The sequence below is a fragment of the Microcebus murinus genome, chromosome 12 (genome assembly GCF_040939455.1).
Source record: "Microcebus murinus isolate Inina chromosome 12, M.murinus_Inina_mat1.0, whole genome shotgun sequence".
NCBI lineage: Eukaryota > Metazoa > Chordata > Mammalia > Primates > Cheirogaleidae > Microcebus > Microcebus murinus.
Window position 1 is genome coordinate 92,894,253 of NC_134115.1, and position 21,888 is coordinate 92,916,140.

The following is a 21,888-nucleotide window of genomic DNA, read 5'->3' on the forward strand; positions in this document are numbered from 1 at the left end:
GAGCGTGTGCACAGGTGAGCGTGCACACAGGTGAACGTGCAGTGTGCAGGGCTGGAACTCTGTCCACACACAAGCACCAGGAGGCGCTGGAGGGGCCAGCAGACCCTCCTCCTCACCGCATCAGGGGAGGGGCCTGGGGGTCAGTGAGGGCAGGAGCACTGTGGGCTGAGCACCTCCATGGGCAGGGTCCACACTGCCCTGGGCTCTCGACAAGCACAGAAGCCCCATAAGGTTCAAAGTGCCTGGAGAGCCCAGAGGCTTCCAGGTGGAGATGGGGGAACCGGGCCTGAGCAGTTTGCCCAGCAGGCGGGCGGGGCTCTAGGGAGGGCAGCAGTGGGTTGCCCACCTGGTGGGTGTGGACCCCACCTTTTGACCCCGCAGACCACGTGGTGTGTGAGGAGGAGTGCAAGTACGCCCTGCTGGCGCTGAACTGCATCTGCCCGGCCACGTCCACGCTCATCACGCTGCTGGTGCACACGTCCCGCGGCCAGTGAGTGCCCGGACGCCCGCCGGCATCGCGGGGACAAGGCAGGCCTGCGCGGGGGCCACCCAGGCCGCGGGTGGGCTCCGGAGGGGGGCGCAGGGTGGGGCTGAACGCGCCAGGACAGTGGGGCGCATTAGGGTCAGACGGAGTGGGACAGCGAGATGTTGGGGTCAGATGGGGCGGGACAGCAGGTGTTAGGGTGGGACAGTGGGACAGCGGTGTTGGGGTGAGACAGGGCAGGACAGCAGGTGTTAGGGTGGGACAGTGGGTATTAGGGTGAGACAGGGCAGGACAGCAGGTGTTAGGGTGGGACAGTGGGTATTAGGGTGAGACAGGGCAGGACAGCAGGTGTTAGGGTGGGACAGTGGGTATTAGGGTGAGACAGGGCAGGACAGCAGGTGTTAGGGTGGGACAGTGGGTATTAGGGTGAGACAGGGCAGGACAGCAGGTGTTAGGGTGGGACAGTGGGTATTAGGGTGAGACAGGGCAGGACAGCAGGTGTTAGGGTGAGACAGGGCAGGACAGCAGGTGTTAGGGTGAGACAGGGCAGGACAGCGGTGTTAGGGTGAGACAGGGCAGGACAGCAGGTGTTAGGGTGAGACAGGGCAGGACAGCAGGTGTTAGGGTGAGACAGGGCAGGACAGCAGGTGTTAGGGTGAGACAGGGCAGGACAGCGGTGTTAGGGTGAGACAGGGCAGGACAGCAGGTGTTAGGGTGAGACAGGGCAGGACAGCGGTGTTAGGGTGAGACAGGGCAGGACAGCGGTGTTAGGGTGAGACAGGGCAGGACAGCAGGTGTTAGGGTGAGACAGGGCAGGACAGCGGTGTTAGGGTGAGACAGGGCAGGACAGCAGGTGTTAGGGTGAGACAGGGCAGGACAGCAGGTGTTAGGGTGAGACAGGGCAGGACAGCGGTGTTAGGGTGAGACAGGGCAGGACAGCAGGTGTTAGGGTGAGACAGGGCAGGACAGCAGGTGTTAGGGTGGGACGGTGGGACAGCGGTGTTAGGGTGAGACGGGGCAGGACAGCAGGTGTTAGGGTGGGACAGTGGGACAGCAGGTGTTAGGGTGGGACAGTGGGACAGCGGTGTTAGGGTGAGACGGGGCAGGACAGCAGGTGTTAGGGTGGGACAGTGGGACAGCGGTGTTAGGGTGAGACAGGGCAGGACAGCAGGTGTTAGGGTGAGACAGGGCAGGACAGCAGGTGTTAGGGTGGGACGGTGGGACAGCAGGTGTTAGGGTGGGACGGTGGGACAGCGGTGTTAGGGTGAGACGGGGCAGGACAGCAGGTGTTAGGGTGAGACAGGGCAGGACAGCAGGTGTTAGGGTGAGACAGGGCAGGACAGCAGGTGTTAGGGTGAGACAGGGCAGGACAGCGGTGTTAGGGTGAGACGGGGCAGGACAGCAGGTGTTAGGGTGAGACGGGGCAGGACAGCAGGTGTTAGGGTGGGACAGTGGGACAGCAGGTGTTAGGGTGGGACAGTGGGACAGCGGTGTTAGGGTGAGACGGGGCAGGACAGCAGGTGTTAGGGTGGGACAGTGGGACAGCGGTGTTAGGGTGAGACAGGGCAGGACAGCAGGTGTTAGGGTGAGACAGGGCAGGACAGCAGGTGTTAGGGTGGGACGGTGGGACAGCAGGTGTTAGGGTGGGACAGTGGGACAGCGGTGTTAGGGTGAGACGGGGCAGGACAGCAGGTGTTAGGGTGGGACAGTGGGACAGCAGGTGTTAGGGTGGGACAGTGGGACAGCGGTGTTAGGGTGAGACGGGGCAGGACAGCAGGTGTTAGGGTGGGACAGTGGGACAGCAGGTGTTAGGGTGGGACAGTGGGACAGCGGTGTTAGGGTGAGACAGGGCAGGACAGCAGGTGTTAGGGTGGGACAGTGGGACAGCGGTGTTGGGGTGAGACAGGGCAGGACAGCAGGTGTTAGGGTGGGACAGTGGGTATTAGGGTGAGACAGGGCAGGACAGCAGGTGTTAGGGTGGGACAGTGGGACAGCGGTGTTAGGGTGAGACAGGGCAGGACAGCAGGTGTTAGGGTGGGACAGTGGGACAGCAGGTGTTAGGGTGGGACAGTGGGACAGCGGTGTTAGGGTGAGACAGGGCAGGACAGCAGGTGTTAGGGTGGGACAGTGGGTATTAGGGTGAGACAGGGCAGGACAGCAGGTGTTAGGGTGGGACAGTGGGACAGCGGTGTTGGGGTGAGACAGGGCAGGACAGCAGGTGTTAGGGTGGGACAGTGGGTATTAGGGTGAGACAGGGCAGGACAGCAGGTGTTAGGGTGGGACAGTGGGTATTAGGGTGAGACAGGGCAGGACAGCAGGTGTTAGGGTGGGACAGTGGGTATTAGGGTGAGACAGGGCAGGACAGCAGGTGTTAGGGTGGGACAGTGGGTATTAGGGTGAGACAGGGCAGGACAGCAGGTGTTAGGGTGGGACAGTGGGTATTAGGGTGAGACAGGGCAGGACAGCAGGTGTTAGGGTGGGACAGTGGGTATTAGGGTGAGACAGGGCAGGACAGCAGGTGTTAGGGTGAGACAGGGCAGGACAGCAGGTGTTAGGGTGAGACAGGGCAGGACAGCAGGTGTTAGGGTGGGACAGTGGGACAGCGGTGTTAGGGTGAGACAGGGCAGGACAGCAGGTGTTAGGGTGGGACAGTGGGTATTCGGGTGAGACGGGGCAGGACAGTGGGCGTTACCGTGGGACCCTCAAGCGGGGCGGCTGAGCGTGGCGCTGCCCGCAGGGAAGGCCAGGAGTCGCCGGAGCAGTGGCAGCGCATGTACGGGCGCTGCTCGGGCAACGAGGTCTACCACATCCGCATGGGCGACAGCAAGTTCTTCCGCGAGTACCAGGGCAAGAGCTTCACCTATGCCGCCTTCCACGCGCACAAGAAGTGAGGGCGGGGCATGGGGGCGTGTTCGGGGCGGGGCCTGAAACGGGGTGGAGCCTCTTGTGGGTGGGGCTCGTAACGGGCGGGGACTCCTGGGGGCGGGACTGCGGGGGGGGGCCGTTGCACGGGGCGGGGCTTCAGTAGGCGGAGCTGTTCGGGGCGGGTCTCGCGTGGGCGGGGCCTCACGTGGGCGGGGCCAGCAAGTGGGACTTGACCTCTTCCCTGGGTCTGGGCGGCAGGGATGGGGGGCGGGGCTCAGAGCAGGTGACTCAGGCGAGCGGCAGGGTTGACGTGGGCGCCTGCGTGCGGCCCTGTGGGGAGATCCACGGGGGAGAGGGGGCCCGGCCAACCGAGCTGCCTCCCCCAGGTACGGCGTGTGCCTCATCGGGCTGAAGCGGGAGGAGCACAGGAGCATCCTGCTGAACCCCGGGCCGCGCCACATCCTGGCGGCCTCGGACACCTGCTTCTACATCAACATCACCAAGGAGGAGAACTCGGCGTTCATCTTCAAGCAGGAGGAGAAGCAGCAGAGGCGGGCGGGCCCGGGGCTGTGCGAGGGGCCGGGGCGCCTGCCCGTGCACAGCATCATCGCGTCCGTGGGTGAGCCCGCCGCCCGTGGCCTGGGCCCCACCCTGGGCGAGTCCAGTCTCTCTGAGCCGGTTTTTGAATCTGTCAAATGGGGTGTCCCCACATTTGCTGCATTGGTCAATGTGGCCCAGTGCCTGCCTCAGTGGGGCCGACCTGGGTCAGGGGTCGCTGGGAGCCTCTGACCTTGGGGTGCACAAGCCAGGCAGCCACCCCGGTGGGTAAACTGCCCCCATGGCCAGCTGGCAGCTGAGCTGGAACCCCTGGTGGTCCCATCAGCCCCAAGGGGCTCCTTTACGCACGTCCCTCGGATAGGCGGAGGCTTTGACGCCTGCTGGGACCAGGAGTCAGCTGCACGAGACCAAACCTAGGCTTTGGTCTCCCCTTGCCCGCCAGGGCTCCTCCCGGGCTGTGCTGGGCGAGTCCTGCCACCCCCTGAGCAGGTGGGGCCGTGCTCCAAGGGCCCCAGCAGTGACGGCCCCAGCAGTGACGGTGTGACGCCCTCCCTGGCCAGGCCAGGAAGCCGTGCAGGCCACAGAACCACAGGCTGGGCCAGGCTTCGCCATTTCTGCGCAGTGACGGGCCTGAGCTCTGACCCAAGCAGCACACGGACACCACTGGCCTGGGAGGTCAGGGCGTGGTCCCCATTGGGGCACCGTGTGTCTGGCTCAGTGTGTCACAGCTGCCCAGACCCAAAGCGCCCTTGGGTTTGGAGACGTGGTGATGTGGGCCCAGCCAGGCCTGCAGGTTGCCACCCCTGTGGCCGCCCACTCTGGTGGCCAAGTGGCTTGAGGGGCAGGGAAGCCACTACCACCGGCCCCACGTCCATTTGTCATGTCACACTGGATACACTGCCCCCAGGTGGCTTCCAGGACACCATGGTGGGCAGGCAGTCTATGATCCCAGAGCCCTAGGGTTCCCCAACCCCCACTGGGTGGCACAGGCTGCACAGGAGTGGCAGAGGCTGCTCCAGCAGGTGCTAGAGGCCCAGCCACTCCTGTGTCATCTTGGCTGCGGTCCCTCCCACCCGGCTGTGTCCTCAAGGCAGACTGACCAGCCGCCCAGCCCCTGAGCCCGAGAGCTGCCAATATCACCCCACCCTTGGGTGGTGGGCATGGCCGCCACAGCAGCTGACTTCAGTGGGGGCCCTGGGGTCTTTGTTTAACATCCGCACCACCCCAGCAGGCCACCGTCCACACCATGCGTGGGAGAAACTGAGGCTCAGAGAGGTGCGGAAGCTCCATGGGGCCCCGTAGCTGGAGGACAGGAGCCGTGCTCACCCCTGCTCTGGGAACCCCCTGCCCCAGAAGAGCCAGGGGTGGGCGGGGCTGCGGCAAGCTCAGTGGCTGTCTTCCAGGGACGGTGGCCATGGACCTGCAGCACGCCGAGTGCCGGCCCCAGCAGAGCAGCGGGGGTGGCGGGGGCGGTAAGCTGGCGCTGCCCACGGAGAACGGCTCGGGCAGCCGGCGACCCAGCATCGCGCCGGTCCTGGAGCTGGCGGACAGCTCGGCCCTGCTGCCCTGCGACCTGCTGAGTGACCAGTCAGAGGACGAGGTGACACCGTCGGAGGACGAGGGGCTGTCCGTGGTGGAGTGAGTGCAGGGGTGAGGGAGGTCTGGGTGGGAAAGGTCCCAGCGGTGGGGGGCCCGGCGCCTGTGCTCTGAGTCGCAGCTTTGGAACGGCCCCGCGGGAGTCCTTGTTTGGCAAACGGCCTCTCCAAGGACCCGGACGTGCACACAGAGCCGCAGAGCTGTGGCCGGGAGCAGGGGCTCTGCCGGGCTGCGCCCTCCCGCAGTCTGGGCTGGCTGCAGTGCTGCCCCCTGGGGTCCACAGACCCCACTCAGTGATGGTGACGTGCCGGGGGCGGGCCACCCTCTGAGAGGGGCCCTTCCTGTCCATTTTACCAGCCGCGCAGGGGCTTGGCCCCAGAGAGGTGGCCTGCTAGGAGGCCAGGCCAGCCCAGCAGCAAGTGGAGAAGTGCTCACAGCCCAGGTGTCCACCCTTGTCCTGGACGCTGGGGCATTAGGGAGGGGGTGGCTGGCGGGCGGAGCCCTGCAGGTTCTATCTGTGGCTTCAGGGTCGTGACTAAGCTTGTGTGTGTGGTGTGCATACAGGGTGTGTTATATGTGCTGCCTGTGTGTGCTTGTCTCTCCGGTGTGCATTTGTGTGTGTACCTGGGTCAGTGTCTGTGTTGTGTGTGTTGGATGAGGTCTCGCCCCAGACCCCCAGGGAAGGAGGCAGGCATGGAGCAGCTGCTGGGGAGGAGGGAGCAGTGTGAGAGGCCCCTCCACACCCCATTTTCACCTCCAGCCCCCCAAGGCCCTGGCAGGGGCCAAGACCAGCTTCCCAGCCCTGGCCTGGCGGTGGCCGAGGCCCCATTGTCGGGCAGGCCCTGGTCGCCGCAGGCTGGTGTCTGCGTGGCTGTCCTGGGCACAACCTGTAGCACACTTGGTCCTGGGCACCAGGGCCGGGCAGGCCCCTTGCCGTGGTCTTGCCGTGGCCACAGGCGTGGCTCGAGGAATGCTTCCTGACGCACAGGTGGTCTAGGGCAGAGCAGCCCACGCTGGCCAGCCCGGCTGACACCGAGTGCCTGTCTCCACCAGGTATGTGAGGGGCTACCCGCCCAACTCGCCCTACATCGGCAGCTCCCCCACCCTGTGCCACCTGCTGCCTGCCAAGGCCCCGTTCTGCTGCCTGCGGCTGGACAAGGTAAGGCTACGCCGGGGCCAGTTTTCCCACTGCAAGATGCTTTTCGTCTTGTGGGTGACGAGTCGTTTGGGGAGACGGGTTGTAGGTGAATAAACCTACAGTTTATAGGATTTCTACCGACTGGCTCCGGCGTCAGTGGATGGTTTTCTAGTTCTAGAACCCAGCTTGCATTTTTGTCAGCGTCTGCTGTGAACAGGGGCTTCCCCTCCCCCGTACGGTTTTACCCACTGTGCACCGAGGTATGTGGCGCGACGGCCCAGCCCATCTGCTGGCAGGTCGCCAATGAGCCGGAAGCTCAGACTGTCCAGCCTGCAGAGGTTGGGCTCCCACCTGGCTTCCGGGAGCTTCTGACAGGTTCCACCAGCCTCTGAGCACTTCTCTGCCGCCTCGACCAGGTGCCCCGGCCTTGTCTGGGACTCGCCCAGCTCCGGTCTGGAATTGCCTGTTCCTCCGAGGACCCCTCATTTTTTTCAGTGGAAAATGATGTTTAGAAACAAAGATCTGGACGCTGGTGTGCTCGCTGCCGCTGTGCTGTCCCTGCCTCTCGGGGACAGAGCTAGGAAGCGTGTCTCACACTCACACACGCACACAGCACGCATGCACAACACGCCTGTGTCTGCAGCCACATGCTGAAACCACACGTGTGCACAGATACCGTCCTTCCCAGACCTGGCGCGACTTCCCTCCCCGCTCTGCGCCTGTGGCCGCAGCCGTGGTGTCCGGTGGCACCTGCAGCTCCAGGAGGCTCGTGCTGGGGGGCGGGGGGGGGGTCCTGGTGCTGCACAGGCCAGTGCTGCCTCCATGCCTCCTCCCCAGGGCTGCAAGCACAACAGCTACGAGGACGCCAAGGCCTACGGCTTCAAGAACAAGCTGATCATCGTGTCGGCCGAGACGGCCGGCAATGGGCTGTACAACTTCATCGTGCCGCTGCGTGCCTACTACCGATCGCGCAAGGAGCTCAACCCCATCGTGCTGCTGCTGGACAACAAGTGAGGCCCCACGGCCCTGCTGCCCCCGCCCTGCCCCGCCCTCGCTGCCTTTCCCCCCTCCACTTCCTCCCGTGGCTTCTCCCTCCCCCAGTGGGTCTCCAGGGTGGGGGCCACATAGCTCTCCCCCCAGGGGACTTTAGGGCCTGGCGGCTGCAGGCCAAGATCCCATCTGGGCCATCTGACCTTGGCGCGTGCCACCCTGGGGCCTCCGTTCCCCTTGGATAAAATAAGGAACGGCCCCGCTGGCCCTAAAGGCCCGCATGCTGTGGTTCTGGGGCCCCGCTCAGCCCAGCTCTGCCATCTGGGGCCTGGCCCCACGGGGTGGGGAGGGCGGGGAGCAGCGTGGACCCCTCCAGGACGCCCTGCCCCCCAGGCCCGACCACCACTTCCTGGAAGCCATCTGCTGCTTCCCCATGGTCTACTACATGGAGGGCTCCGTGGACAAGTGAGTTCGGCACTGGGCTGGCCACGCTGTGGGGAGGTTCCACCCTTCCTCTTCCTCCTCCTCCTCCTCCTCCTCCCCTCCCCGGGGTGGCCCAGGACCCAGGGCTGGGGGAGGGGCGGAGCCCTGGGAGGGAACCCTGGGCCAGTGGGGGGTGTGGGCCGCCCCCCCACGTGGCTGCCGGCGCCCCCCAGCCTGGACAGCCTGCTGCAGTGCGGCGTCATCTACGCCGACAACCTGGTGGTGGTGGACAAGGAGAGCACCATGAGCGCCGAAGAGGACTACATGGCCGACGCCAAGACCATCGTCAACGTGCAGACCATGTTCCGGTGCGCCGCCCCCACCCCCCCCCACGCCACGGCCCCCCAGACCCCTGCGGGACGCGACCCCGCCCTGAGACCCCTGGCGTGACACGTGTGCCTCCCCTAGCCTCTTCCCCAGCCTGAGCATCACCACGGAGCTCACCCACCCGTCCAACATGCGCTTCATGCAGTTCCGCGCCAAAGACAGCTACTCCCTGGCTCTTTCCAAACTGGAGAAGGTGAGTGGCCGGGCCCTGCCAGCCCCTCCCAGCAGCCCCGAGGGACAAGGGGGCTGGGAGCCCAGGGCTCAGCACGCCTAGGGTCACCCGAGTGACCTGCGTTTCCCTGGCCGCCCTCGGGCCACCGGCCAGCAGCAGCTGCCGTCTCCCTGAGCAGGGGCCAGGCAGCATGGCAGAGGCCAGGGCGCCTGTCCTGCTGGTCAGTTGGCCGGGAGCCCTCGGGTCAGGTGGTTCTGGGGGTGAGCCGGCCACCGTTGGCACCAGCGACACCCACAGGCCCTGACTGTGTGCAGCCTCTGTCCCTGATGCGGCGCCTGCAACTCGTTCATTCCCACGCCCGCCCCGTGTTGACGAGGGGCTGAGACCAGAGAAGGCAGTGCAGCTGCTTTGGGTCCCACAGCGGAGCAAGTGCCCAGCTCGAGTCAGCTTTCTGCTCCTCGGGGCCCCAGGAAGGGCCTCGGCCAGGGTTGGGGGTGGAGCCCCAGGGCACGGGACCCACTGGGGACCAGCAGGTGTGCGGGTGGCAGGGCCACCGTCGGTGCCACCTGGGTGTGTGAGCGCCCCTGCTTAGACCGGTGGCGGCTCCACCTGGTCCCTGAGGGAGGGCCAGGCCAGGCGCCAGGGTGAGGGCGGCACTCGGGCTGAGGACCCTCCTCTCCGCAGAGGGAGCGTGAGAACGGCTCCAACCTGGCCTTCATGTTCCGCCTGCCATTCGCCGCCGGCCGCGTGTTCAGCATCAGCATGTTGGACACGCTGCTCTACCAGGTCAGCTGCCCGGGCAGGAACCTTCCCCCTATCCCCAGCCAGGGCTGGTCCCGCACTCCCCTGCAGTCCGGGAAGCAGAACAGAGGGACCCCCGCCCGTCCCCCCACACTGCCCGGGATCCACGCCTGTAGCCCCTGGGCTTCCGAGCCCCGGCACCAAGCAGTGCCCGGCCTGGTGGATTCCCGGACTCAGAGGAGGCTCTGGCTCCTGCCTGCCGGCCGTCCTGTGCACAGGGACCAGTAGGCGGGTGGCTGGTTGTGGGCGAGGGGCTGAGGGGCACACAGGCGGGCAGACGTGTGCCCGCTGCGCCCGCCCGCCAGCCTCCCCGTGGCTCCCCGCAGTCCTTCGTCAAGGACTACATGATCAGCATCACCCGGCTGCTGCTGGGCCTCGACACCACCCCCGGCTCGGGCCACCTCTGTGCCGTAAGTGACGGGCCGTCCCCGGGCAGCGCGGCGGTCTCCTGGCCCGGGCGCCCGCCCCGCTCAGGCCCCCACTCGCTGCAGATGAAGATCACTGAGGAGGACCTGTGGATCCGCACCTACGGCCGGCTCTTCCAGAAGCTCTGCTCCTCCAGTGCCGAGATCCCCATCGGCATCTACAGGACCGAGTGCCACGTCTTCTCCTCCTCTGAGGTTCTCGCCACGCCCCCCGCTCCTCCCCAGCCCCTTTTCAGTTTTGGGGCCCCGGGCGTGCCTGGCCTTGCCTCTCCCAGCAGCTCCTCCATGTCAGGTCCCCGAGCCCCGTCTGCGATGCCTCCCGTGGGAGCCTGAGCAGGGGTGGGGGGCGGGGAGCCCCGCGCGGGCCCTGGCACGCTCTGCGCAGGACACGCAAGGGCTGAGGCAGCGCTGGGGGAGGGGTGCTCCCCAGTCCCTGACCACTCTGGTTTCCTTTGCAGACCCACGACCTCAGAGCCCAGGTGAGCACCCCACTTCTTACCACCAGAGCATCTCGGCTTCCTGTGGGAGGGAGTGGGCCTCGAGGATGTGTTGGCCACGGCGCAGCTCTGAGGGGCTCTTGGTGGTCGCCCCTCATGTACAGGTGGGGAAACTGAGGCTGGGGGGAAGTCACGTATGGGTTTGGACACCAGGTGCACCCCTCCCTGGCCCAGCTGCCCCTCTCTGGCTCCCCCGGCCGCACGTGCCGCCACCCCCAGCACGGTGAGCACCCCCAGCTGGCCTGGCCTGACCACCCGCCCCGCCTCGCAGGCCTTTCTGAAGGCGCTGCCCAGGCGGGGGCCCACGTCGCCCCGCCCCTGCCCTGGCCCCATCACTCAGTCCACCACTGCCCCCTGCTCTCGCCAGCACCCCAAGGATGTGTTCCAGAGAGGGACCACAGATGAGGAAACTGGGGCACAGAGAGGGGTGGCCCTCCCCGGGCAAAGCCAGGCTGTGCCGGTCCCGGCAGGCCCCCAGCCAGACCCATAGAAGTGAGGGCCCAGCGAGGCGGAGGGGGGTGGGGCGGGGCCCCATCCCTGGATACGTGGCCGGCAGGGGCTGGGTGGTGGGGGCTTAGGAGACCTGGCCCCTCCCCAGAGGAGGAAGGCACAGGCGCCCCAGCCTGCGTCCCTCCCCCTCTCCCCTGACCCCGCAAGCGCGCCCCCAGCCCCCGTGCCCACAGCCCACACCTTCCCTGCCGGCCCGTGGCAGATCTCGGTGAACGTGGAGGACTTGGAGGACACGCGGGACGTGCGGGGGCCCTGGGGCGGGCAGGCCGGCAGCGGCAGCGGCAGCGCTCATGGCCGCCACGCAGGCAGCGAGGACCCGGCGGCGGAGCACCCGCTGCTGCGGCGCAAGAGCCTGCAGTGGGCCCGGAGGCTGAGCCGCAGAGGCCCCAAGCACGCGGCGAAGGCAGCGGCCGCGGACTGCATCGGCCACCACCGGCTCAGCCTCTGCCGGCGCTCTGAGCGCCAGGAGCTCTCTGAGCTGGTCAAGAACCGCATGAAGCACCTGGGGCTGCCCACCACCGGCTACGGTAAGAGCGCCTGCTGCGGGCCGGACGGCCAGCTTGCAATGGGGTCGGCCGTGGCTAGGAACCATTGACCGTGGCCCTCCGGGGCCCCACTGGCCTCCTGGCCCCACTCTGCCCGCCCACGGCTGTGGGGCCACCTCCAGGCAGCCCCGTGGCCTGTCTCAGCCCCTCCCCCTGGAAGGTGGGGTGGCCGGACCCACCCTGGTGTGGGGAGGGCACAGGACCCCCCAACACTACCAGCCCTAAGGAAGGGCTCACTCCCACCACTCTGGGGCCTCGGTTTCCCCATCCGTAAATAAGAGACTGGGGCCCAGAGGTGGTGGCTGAGGGTGGGGAAGGCCTGGCTGGACTTCCCAAAAGCCAAGGCCTCGGTCTGTGACGGGCACAGCTGGGTGAACGGCCTGTGCCTGGACACCCCGCCCCCCTGTGTGTGGCCACCCCAGGTTTCCATCTTCATCAGCAGGTGGGGCTTCACGCAGCCCCTTCTCTCTGCACCTTGCTTTGGGGCGACATGCTTGCGACTCCGACCATGAGTGCCCTGGCCAGCTCAGAGGAGGGAAGCTCCTCCCCTCCCTGGCTCTGGGGACACTGCCTCTGTTGATAAGGCCAGAGGGGGCCCAGCCCTGGCCAGTGCCACTGCCAAGCCACATCCACGCCAGACTGGGTCAGATGCCAACCCCCCCGCTGGCTCCACCTTGGGCTTGGCCAGCACGGGCTGCCTCTGTCCCACCGCAGTGCCTGCCCCACCCTGCTTCCTGCTGCTGAGCCCCCTCCAAGGGGAGTCGGGAGCTCAGGGCTCGCCTAGGAGCTGCCTGGGGGCCGCACACACCTGGCCGTGCCGGGCTGGCCAGACCCAGCAGCGACTTAACGAGGGGTGGCCCAGGAGCCTGTCCCAGCCCCATGGACGTGTGGAGGGCACCCGGCATGCCTTGTCCCCTCCCAGCGTCCCTGCCGGGTAGGTGCCGCCACCCCGTCCCAGGGGAGGGGGCTGACTGCCGAGGCTCAGAGTGTCTGATGCCCCCACCCCCACGGCGAGTGCTGAGCCGGCGCCTGCCACGCACGCCCCTCGGCCTCCAAACCCCCCCGCCTGCTGCCCACCAGAGCTTGGCAAAGGAGGAGCCACTTCCTGTCGCTGCCACGCGGTGTGGCTGCCCCTCGCGCAGCCCGCCCGCCTGCTGACCTGTCTCTCTCTCTGTCTCTGTCCGTGCCTCTTCCTGTGTGCGCCGTAGAGGACGTAGCAAACCTAACAGCCAGTGATGTCATGAATCGGGTAAACCTGGGATATTTGCAAGGTAATTCTGCTCCGGCAGGCGCCGACTGCCGCACGAGGGGGCGTGCTCACCCCTCGCCGCCGGGCAGCCTTGCGCCCGCCCCGTCCGGCCAGGCAGGTGGACAGCAGACAAAGAGAGGGTCCCGGGCCGAGCCCGCACGCCTGCCCGCGGCTGCGCTTTGTGCCGGGGCCGTGGCTGCCCAGCTCTGGGGCTCGTGCCCAAGCCCCTTTGCTGGTCGAGAAGACACGTCCTGCCGCCTCCATTGCCCTGACCGGCCTGTGGGGTGTCTGAGGACCCCGAGCCCACCCGGCTCTTGGGAAGCAGCAGAAGACAGTCCACGGGGTCCTGAAGTCCCCGCACTGTGGACGGCGGGCGGATGGCAACGTCCACCCCAAGGGTGCGAGGGGCTCTTCCTGTCCAGTGAGGCCGGTCGCGCCCTGCGTCTCGTCCGGGTGTTCAGGTGCTGCCGTGGACCCGTTCCCTCCAAGATGCCCCACTCATGCTCGTGGCAGGGGCCGGGCAGGGGCTCCCCTTCCTTGGGGGCTTCCGGCAGCCAAGGGGAGCCCGGTGGGCTCTGTTCGCCAGGATGCGTGAGCCGTCCAGGCAGACTCAGGCTTGGGACAGCCATGGAGGCAAAGTGCTGGCACTTTCCAGGTTCCCGGTCTGGGCTTTCCCTGCGTCTCAGGATGGCACTCACGCAAGGCCCGCCCTCTGCCGGCGCCTCCCAGGAACTGGCGTCTGTGCTGCCTGCACCCCCACCACCCACCCCTGCTACCGCAGTTCCCTGGCAGGTGGTCACCAGACCTACCTGGCGCACATCTGCTGAGCGCTGGGGCTGGGAGGGGGGCGGGCCCTGCTGCTGCACCCCTATGCGCAGATGTTGGGCAGGGCCTGGGCCGAGGTGTGGAACCACGGGAGTTGGGGGAAGGGTGACCTGGTTCGCGGGGCCTGCAGGGCGGCCCCGGGGCATCACCAGGCCCTTCCAGTGGGCCCTGCGTGCAGACGGGGAGAAGCCCTGGCCTCTCCTCCCAGAGCACAAACACCCTCTTCACCGCCACCCTCGGAGGGAGGCACTCAAGTCACCCCCAATTCAGAGTGAGAAGCTGAGGCATGTGGGTGGGCAAGAGTGTGGACACCAAGGGCTTGGCATCGGGGGTCCCAGGCTGTAGGGCGGAGATGCCACAGAGGCGTGGAGGGTCTGGGCAGAGGGCCGCTGGCCTTGTCCCTCATGAGCAGAGCTGAGGCCAGTCCACACCCCAGCCCAGCCCCAGGCGCACCTGCCACCTGTCCTCAGCAGGCACGGTGGACACAGGCAGCCTTCTCTGCCCACCCTGGGGCAGTCGGGGTCAGGGCCACGTGGCTGCCCACGCCTGCCCTGGCACCACAGCTGGGCCTGGGGTCCCCCAAGTAGCACAAAGCCGGGTCTGGCTTGGCCCAGCCACGAGCTCTGATAGTTGCAGACACCCCACGGCCAGCCCACCAGGGGAGCAGCAGGGCCCAGGCCCGGGGGACACGCAGTAGCTCTCCCGTCCAGGCTCGCTGCTCGGCGCACAGTAGGGGCCGGTCCATGCCTGCTGGGCCAAAGCACACTGGTGGCCCCTGTTTTCAGTGTCCCGCTGTGGTCTGGGGTGCAGGGTCCCCCAAGAGCCTACGAGAGCCGCCAGTATCACCCACTGCTGCACGCTCCCTCCGCGCCCTGCCGTGCTGGCCGCGGAGATACACGCCAGGCACGTGGGCCGAGTGCGGCCCCGAACAACCTCCAGCGTGGGTGCCCAAAGGGCCAGGGAGACCCCACCACGGGTTTGGGAGCTCACCAGGCAGAATGGCTCCGCTCGGGCCGTGAGGGCCTGTGGTCAGCCTGTCCCGCCCAGCGGCGTGGACTTGGATGCTGGCACGGGCGACCTGCCCGAGGCACTCGAGTGTCTGAGGCAGAGTTGCCTCTGCGCCAAGGCTGCCACGGTGGCCCCGGGTCGAGCCTGCGCCCACTGCCCTGGCTGGCCGCAGCCTCGCAGATGCCTTGCTCAGGGCTGCAGCCGGGGCAAGGGCCACCCACGTTCCAGCCTCTGGAACAAGAGTCCAGGAGGGGCCTTCAGCTGTCATCAGAGGGGTAAACTGAGGCCACAAGCCCCTTGCTCCCTGCCAGGATGGGGCCAACTGTCCCGTGTGTGGCCGGGCTGCCCTGCGGGCTGAGCGGATGGCTGTGAAGGGACGAGTGTTTCTCTGGAGCCGTTCTCACCCCGTGGGACACATCCCCGCCCCCACCCAGAGCAGACACTCAGCTGTCCCCGAGAGGGCTGGGGCAGGGGCCCTGCCTGCGGCGGGATGGGCTCAGTGGGTGCTCTGGGCTGATGGCCACTCGGGACTTGAGTCCCAAGCAAAGGGTTGAGCTCAGGCAGGGGGGTGGCCTGACTGGGCCCTCAGGGACGGCGGCTCCTGCTGGGCAGTGCTGAGGGACATTGTGAGCAGGCTGTGGAGGGCTGGGGTCGGACACATGTGCACGCGGGTCAGGTGTGCGCGGGCCCATTCTGCTATGTAGGTCTGTATGTAGCTGGGTGTACACGTGTGCAGGTACGTGCGCGTGTGCGTAGGTGTTAGTGGGTGTGAAGGTGTATGCAGGTGTACACAAACGTGTGGGTGTACACAGTTGTGTGCCCGCATATATCCATGTACACACAGGTATGTGGAGGTGCATCCGAAGGTGCAGGTGTGTGCAGGTACGTAGGAGGCCATGTGCTTGGCAGGTGTGTGCAGGTGTCCCCAGTGCCTCTGCCCTGGGCCACGCGGCTGAGGTGCCACCCGGGGCAGGCTGCCGGGCTGCGGTCGGAGCCAGCGCCTAGCTGTCCTGTGCCCAGCGCAGGGAGGGTCTGGGGACAGGCATCTGCCGGGGAGGACCGCCCGGCCGGGCTGGCCAGGGAGAGGGGCTCGAGCAGAAGGCCTGACAGCAGAGGACCCTGCTTGTCCCGGAGCCCCGGCTCCTCCCGGCCCGCAGCACTGACGCGCGGCTGTTCCTCCGCAGACGAGATGAGCGACCACCAGAACACCCTGTCCTACGTCCTCATCAATCCCCCGCCCGACACCAGGCTGGAGCCCAACGACATCGTGTGAGTAGGCCCCTGCTCCCCCACCGTGTGGGGACCTGCCGAGCAAGACTCGGGGGCCGGGGAGACGGGCACCGGGCCCTAAGAGCCGCACAGCGGCGCCACTCAGGGGTCTGGGTCGGGGGCTGCCCGTCCACGTCCACAGGGTCCCCTCTGCCTGCCTGCAGGTATCTCATCCGCTCGGACCCCCTGGCCCACGTGGTCGGCAGCCCCCAGAGCCGAAAGGGCAGCTGCAGCCACAAGCTGGTGTCCTGCAACCCAGAGACTCGCGACGAGACACAGCTCTGAGCCGGCTCTGCGTGGAGCTCACCCGCTGGGCGGGCGGGCATGTGCCCGGCCCCGGAGGCCGCAGGAGGCGAGGGAGGAGCCTGCGCAGACCCGGTCATGCTGGCTTGGCCTGGGAAGCCCAACCCCACTCCCTGAGGCTCCTGAGACTCGACCCCGGAAAGGAGACCCCCGCACAGGGCGAGGGGGGACCACCCAGTGTTGGAAGCCGGCGGGAAGCGTTTTTTAACCTATTTTTACAAACCTGTGCGATCCACGCCTCTACGCAGACATACCGCAACTCGTGACGGGGCCCGGCCAAGGGTGGTGACGGCATGGAGACAGGACACCCTGCACGGCCGGGCCCAGCTGCCCGGGGTGTGGGCAGGGCAGGGAGGGGCAGAGCTCACACCTGGACCGGGGAGGCCCAGGGGCCCCTGCAGGCCAAGCCGGCCTGGCTTGCGCTCAGGGGGCCAAGGCTGCTGTCGTCCGCCCCGCTAGCACTTTCCGAAGGAAGTTAGAAGCAGACGGTGCCCTTGGAAGCTGGGCCAGGAGGCCCCTGCCGAGGGGGTCCTGCAGCCGGTGACCTGGCAGAAAAGAGGTGTTTGCTGTACTGTACCCTGAGCCGTCCCAGCTGTGGCCGTGGGGACATCGGGGCAGACGACGGTGCGTTTCCACGGAGCCCTCACACCCTTGAGAGCAGAGGCCCCTTGCTAAACTCCCCTCTGTGAAGCACAATCCAGCCTCGGGGCGGCTGCTGCTGTCCCCAGAGGCTCTTCCCAGCGAGGGACGCTCTGGGCGGCGGCTGTGGCTGGGAGCTGCCGCCTCGGTTCCGCTGCGCTGGTTGGTTCCTGGTCTGAACGCCAGTGCTGGAACCTTCTATTAAATGGATGCGTTCTGCACGCATGCCAGTCGGTCCTCCTGCTTGTGGCTTTAAGGCTCTGGGCCTTGAAGAAGGTCCAGAGGAGACCAGGGCCCACCCGCCCCAGCCCCCAGTTCTAAGGGTCAGGGACACCTGCAGTGACCCCAGCCTGACCTCACAGGCAAGTCCCTTCCAAAAAGCGGGAACCAAATCCTTTGTGCTGTGGGGTGACTGGGTCCTGGCAACCAGGAGTGTGCCGGGGGCCTGTGTCCTGGAGGCCCCTCCCCACCGCAACCCAAGTGTGCCCCCCCAGTGGCTCAGAGGCCCCGGGCTCTGCCCCGGGTGCGTGCTCATGCACATGGCTCATCTGAGGCCAATACCTGCTGCTGGGGACCTACACTGGGGGCCAGGACTGCCTGGGCGGGAGTGTGTGCACCTCACCGTGTTCCTTTCAGGAAACCCCGAGAAGCGAGGGGAGGGTGACGGGGAAGGGCAGAGGGCCCAGGCGCAGCCCCTCCTCTGTGCCAGGGAGCTTCTCAAGGGGCAGGCTCTGGAGGGTGGGGGCTGCTGGGGGCCCGACCGCCCTCTCCTGTGCCCACTCCCACCGCCCAGGGCCCTCCCTGCTGAGAAAGCACCAGGAGCCCTTGGTGAGGAGCAGAGCCAGTGTGGGTGTCCAGGGAGGGGTGGGCAGATTCACAGGGCAGGGAAGTCCTGGGGCCTTGATGCTGTGAGGCGTGGCTGACACTGGGCGAGGGTGGCCGGAGCCCACCCAGCCAGGTGAGGGTCTGTCACTGGCTCCCGAGGTCCCAACAAGCATCCCCTCCTCTGCCACCTCCCTGCAGTGGGCAGGGCCCTGCGGCCACTCCAATACCGAGGTGCCTGTGGGTATCTTACCCGTGGAAGGGGGCGCAAAGGCTAAGTGCAGTCCCCTCTAAGAGGCTGCAGGCTTGCTGCCGGGGAAGAGCTGGGTACGCCGAAGAACTGAATTCCAAAAGGCATCGCTGCCTAGAATGAACTGAAAGAATTTTTTTCAATGTTTTGCAGTAGGTTTTTTGGAAACATACAAAATTAGTAAGAGACCTTCTATTTTCCTTATACCTAATTGATCTAACAGAAAACTTTGCTCCAAGTAATACCAACAATGTACAGGGTGAGTGTAGCTATGGATGGATGAAGCGAGTAACAGGGGAGGGGTCGGGCGTGCTCAGTCACAAGGTCTACACGACCTGTGAAGTGGCACGGTGTCATTTGCAAATGGATCTGGGTGAGTGGGAAATACACACTGCAAGCTCTAGTGTGACCGCTAAAAAATACATTTAAAGAAGTATAACTGACATGTTGATATGCTAGGAAAAGATATGGAATCATATAAAATGCGAAAGAAAGAGAAGTCAGAAAAAGGAGGGACAGAAACTAGAAACCTAGGCAACGAATGGAAAACAGTTCCAACTATGTTAGACATTAATCCAGCTAGACCAATGATCACATTAAATGTAAATGGTCTAAGTAGACCAACTAAAAGACACAGGCTGACAGATTTAAAAATGTCTCAGAATTATCAAGAGTCACATAACCAGCACACCAGTGGTCAGCATCATGCCCCACCTGCCCTGCTCACCTCAAGGTAGGGTGTGACTCCAGCCTGGAGGGTTTAAAGTGACTCCCAGATGACATATGATTTTACAGCAAGCAAGCAGTTCAGCCAGCCAGCTCCCCGAGGCTGCAGGTCCCCAAAGGCCCCCAGGGACAGGAAGGCATCATGCTCAGCAGCAACCTGTTGCACAAGAGCTGCAGCTGGCCAGGTGTACAGGCTGCAGAAGCATCTATGGCCAGGTGGTGCAGGCAGCTGGAGGCCAGCGAGAGCTCTTCCAGGCAGGTGCCCACTTGAAGGAGCCAGGTACCTGAGAGTGCATGTAGCTCATTCATTGGGGACACTGAGGCACAGTCCCCCTAGCCCCCTGTAACTATCTATGCCTCCTGCCAGATATCCAGGGTGTTGGCCACAAGGATCAGCCCCTGCAGTGCACCCAGACCCCAGAAAGCCACTGCCTCCACCCACAGGTGCTGAGTCCAGCGTCCGAGGCCCAGGCTCCAAAGGCCCCCACCTTGCACGGGTGGAGGATGGGGAGCAGGTGAGGGCTGGGTGGTCTCAGAGGTCCCTCGGGATTTCAGAGGTGTTGCTGCTGTGCCGGCTACGTAGCCAGAGGAAGCCGGCAGGGCTGAGGATGGAGAGCAGCCCTGAGAGTGGCCGCCCCAGAGCCTTGCTGCTCCCACACGCCCCGGCATTCCCTAATCAGGTGGCAGAGGGGCCACAGGGCAGCGGGGCAGAATCGCGCTGGGCCCTTGACACATGGCTCTGTTCACCACCCGGAATCCCAGCCGGACCAAGGACAGGAGCAAGGAGCCAACAGCCCCTGGGGCTGACAGTGCCTCAACCTGTGCAGGGCACCACCAAGCCACAGCCCCCACCACTTGGATCACTCTGTCCGGGGATAGGAGCTGCCACCCGGCCCTTCCTGGGGCCCCAGCTCTCCAGGGCCACCTCCACACCTGACCTCAGCCTGTCTCTGTCTCTCTTTATAGATGCTCTACCTCCCCACCTGTCCTGCTGTGGCCCCGGGTGACCTGACACCTCTGAATGTTCCCTTGGGTGGCTCCCTGACCCATGACCTACCTCTACTCCACCTTGGTGACACACACACCCCTCCCCTGCCATCTCCCATCCTCGGGACTCCTGCCTCAGGTGGCCGTTGCAACTCTTCTCTTGCAGCCTCTAAACTGCCCGCCCTGGCTCTTCCCCGGTGCCCACCTGGACGGAGCCGCCTTCCGCTCCCAGAGGGCCAGGGGAAACCGTGCTGGCCTTTGGCACACACACCTCCGTGAGGCCAGGTGGCCACCACAAAGTGGCCCCAAACCCCACTATGTCCCCTCCTCTAGACTCCCCCACCTGCCCACGACAATGCTGCACAGCTGTACCCTCCCAGCCAGCTCCCCGGACCCCACCCACATGCACCTGAGCCAGGTGGATCCCAAACAACATTGCTGATCCTCCCCCACCGTCCTCCAGAGTCTGTCCTGGCCTTCCTAGTTCTCCTCCACGTGGCCCGAATGCCAAAGTTTCCCGGGTGCTGGCCCCCATCTACCCACACCGCCATTATCCACCCCACCCAGCTCTGGGCACCCTCACACTCTAAAAGGCTGCCTCATGGCACCTCAGCCTCCCGTGTCCAAGCTTATGTGTCTCTGCCACGCCCAAGACCCCAGGCCCTTGCTGCAGGAAGGCCTGTGCCTCGCACTCGGCCAGCCCAGGGAGCAGTACTGGCAGCTGGCGGGACAGGTCTGGAGGAAGCAGCCCATGGTGGCAAAGGCAGCTGCCCACCTGCAGGGAGCCTGCGGCCAGCACAGCCCTGCAGCAGAGGCAGGCGGCGGGCACAGGGACGGGGGGCACAGGACATGAAGAGAATCCCGTGGTCCACCCGCATCAGGGCTCTCCAGGGGCCGCCTCGCATCTGAGTCCGTACCCCGGGGCCCCACCTGTCTTGGGCTTTCTGGGCCCTTTGCCAGGTCTGCCAGGCAAGCCCCGAGGAGCACCGGGTAGAGGGAGGGCTTCAGCATACGGAGGAGGGGGCTGCGCAGGAAGCTCCAGGGCAGTGTGGAGCAGCCCCTTGCCTTCCATCCTGGGGGACCCCCACCACCCAGTGATGGGCCCCCAGCTCTAAGGACCCAGCCTCTGCCAGGCTGAGCAGCCAGGTCCCCTCCAGGCTCAGGTTCCCTCTCCTCCCCGGCTCTGCTCTGGCCCCCAGAGCTGCCCCTCTGTTCGCAGACAGGAAACAGTGCACTGGCCTCGCTGGCCCCACAGGCTGCCTCTGGCCATCCCAGCCCTTCAATGGCAACCCCTTTAGTCCAGGTGCCCCGAGGGGCACGAATGACCAGGAGCCCCCTAAGAGCTAAGCAGCTGTGAGGGAAACACCTCTGGCCTGGGCCTCAGGCCCCCACCAGCCCCCAGAAGCCTGGCTCCAGCCCTGCATTCCAAGCAGGGAGGGTATTCTGCAGCTCCTCTTGTCATGGGAAAACTGGGCCCCCACCCCACCACAAATGAGCCCCCAAGCTGCCCTGGCTTTCCCGCCACTGCTCTCATGACCCCCAGCGAGTCGGGCAGGGTGCTGGGAGCCGAGATTGCCAGGGCCAACGCTCCCCGTCCCAGCCTGGGCATCCTGGGGATGCGGGGGCCAGAGCCCCTGAGTAGCCTGCGCGGCCGCTGTGGTCTGAAGGGTCGTTTTCCTGCTTCTCATCCTGGCCGCTGAAAAGTGAAAATGGTACATTATGTGATAAAAAATAAATAGGTTAAAAAAAGGAAGCAGGCATATACACGAAAATTGTCCCCACCCGGCCTCGCTCCCTGAACCACCACCAGGCAAATCCTTTTGTGTCCTGAACGTCCCTGTGCCCGCCACCCTGCAGCAGGGCCACTCCCCTAAACCAACGCGATGACAGCTCTGGCCGCCTCCCTTCCCCTGGGTGCAGACAACCTGGCAGTCGAGTTTTCCTCCCAGCACACAGACCGACCAGAAACCAGGGTGCACACGGGACATGGCGGGTGACCCAGGACCACAGGCTGCCCACAGCCGACTGTCCTTGAAGCACAAGCCAGCCCCACGAGGGCCACTGGCTGGGCTGTCTCCAGACCCACATGGGGCCCCACCGTCCCCCGCCTCCCCGAGCTGGGGCGTTCACGCCTGGCGGCATGGCCTGTACGCAACAAGTTCAGACGGGAAACTCTCTAAGCCGCAAGAAACAGTCTGGCCCCACTGCCCTGCCCGCCTGCCCGGGGACGCAAGGCCAGCAAAGCTGCCTTGACCTGCGGAGGCTGGTGGGCGGCCGCAGGGGCCGTCCCAGAAGTGCTCACGGCTGCTCAACGGGCATTCGGGGCTGTTCACGCTCATCTCCACCTGAACCACGGGATTTTAAACGGTGACAGGGTAGTCTAGCGGGACACAGTGCTTGAACACCCCACACCTTGACA

The 21,888-nt window shown here is 65.7% G+C and overlaps 1 protein-coding gene across 2 annotated transcripts in view; it reads left to right on the forward strand.

Annotated features, from left to right (window-relative positions):
• KCNT1 (potassium sodium-activated channel subfamily T member 1) overlaps positions 1-19,651 on the forward strand; it is a 59,216-nt gene extending 39,565 nt beyond the window's left edge. Inside the window, exons 16-32 of one of the 2 annotated variants that reach the window (XM_012782084.3) lie at positions 382-490; positions 3,222-3,371; positions 3,736-3,968; positions 5,311-5,545; positions 6,557-6,662; positions 7,479-7,651; positions 8,025-8,096; positions 8,288-8,422; positions 8,523-8,634; positions 9,298-9,399; positions 9,741-9,824; positions 9,906-10,034; positions 10,298-10,318; positions 11,049-11,373; positions 12,600-12,662; positions 15,658-15,742; positions 15,907-19,651. In XM_012782084.3, the coding sequence (XP_012637538.1) occupies positions 382-490; positions 3,222-3,371; positions 3,736-3,968; positions 5,311-5,545; positions 6,557-6,662; positions 7,479-7,651; positions 8,025-8,096; positions 8,288-8,422; positions 8,523-8,634; positions 9,298-9,399; positions 9,741-9,824; positions 9,906-10,034; positions 10,298-10,318; positions 11,049-11,373; positions 12,600-12,662; positions 15,658-15,742; positions 15,907-16,027 (2,255 nt within the window). In that variant the 3' untranslated portion in view covers positions 16,028-19,651. The remainder of the gene's footprint in view (positions 1-381; positions 491-3,221; positions 3,372-3,735; positions 3,969-5,310; positions 5,546-6,556; positions 6,663-7,478; positions 7,652-8,024; positions 8,097-8,287; positions 8,423-8,522; positions 8,635-9,297; positions 9,400-9,740; positions 9,825-9,905; positions 10,035-10,297; positions 10,319-11,048; positions 11,374-12,599; positions 12,663-15,657; positions 15,743-15,906) is intronic. The other variant, XM_076009190.1, reaches the window with a different exon arrangement.
• The last annotated feature ends 2,237 nt before the right edge of the window (positions 19,652-21,888 follow it).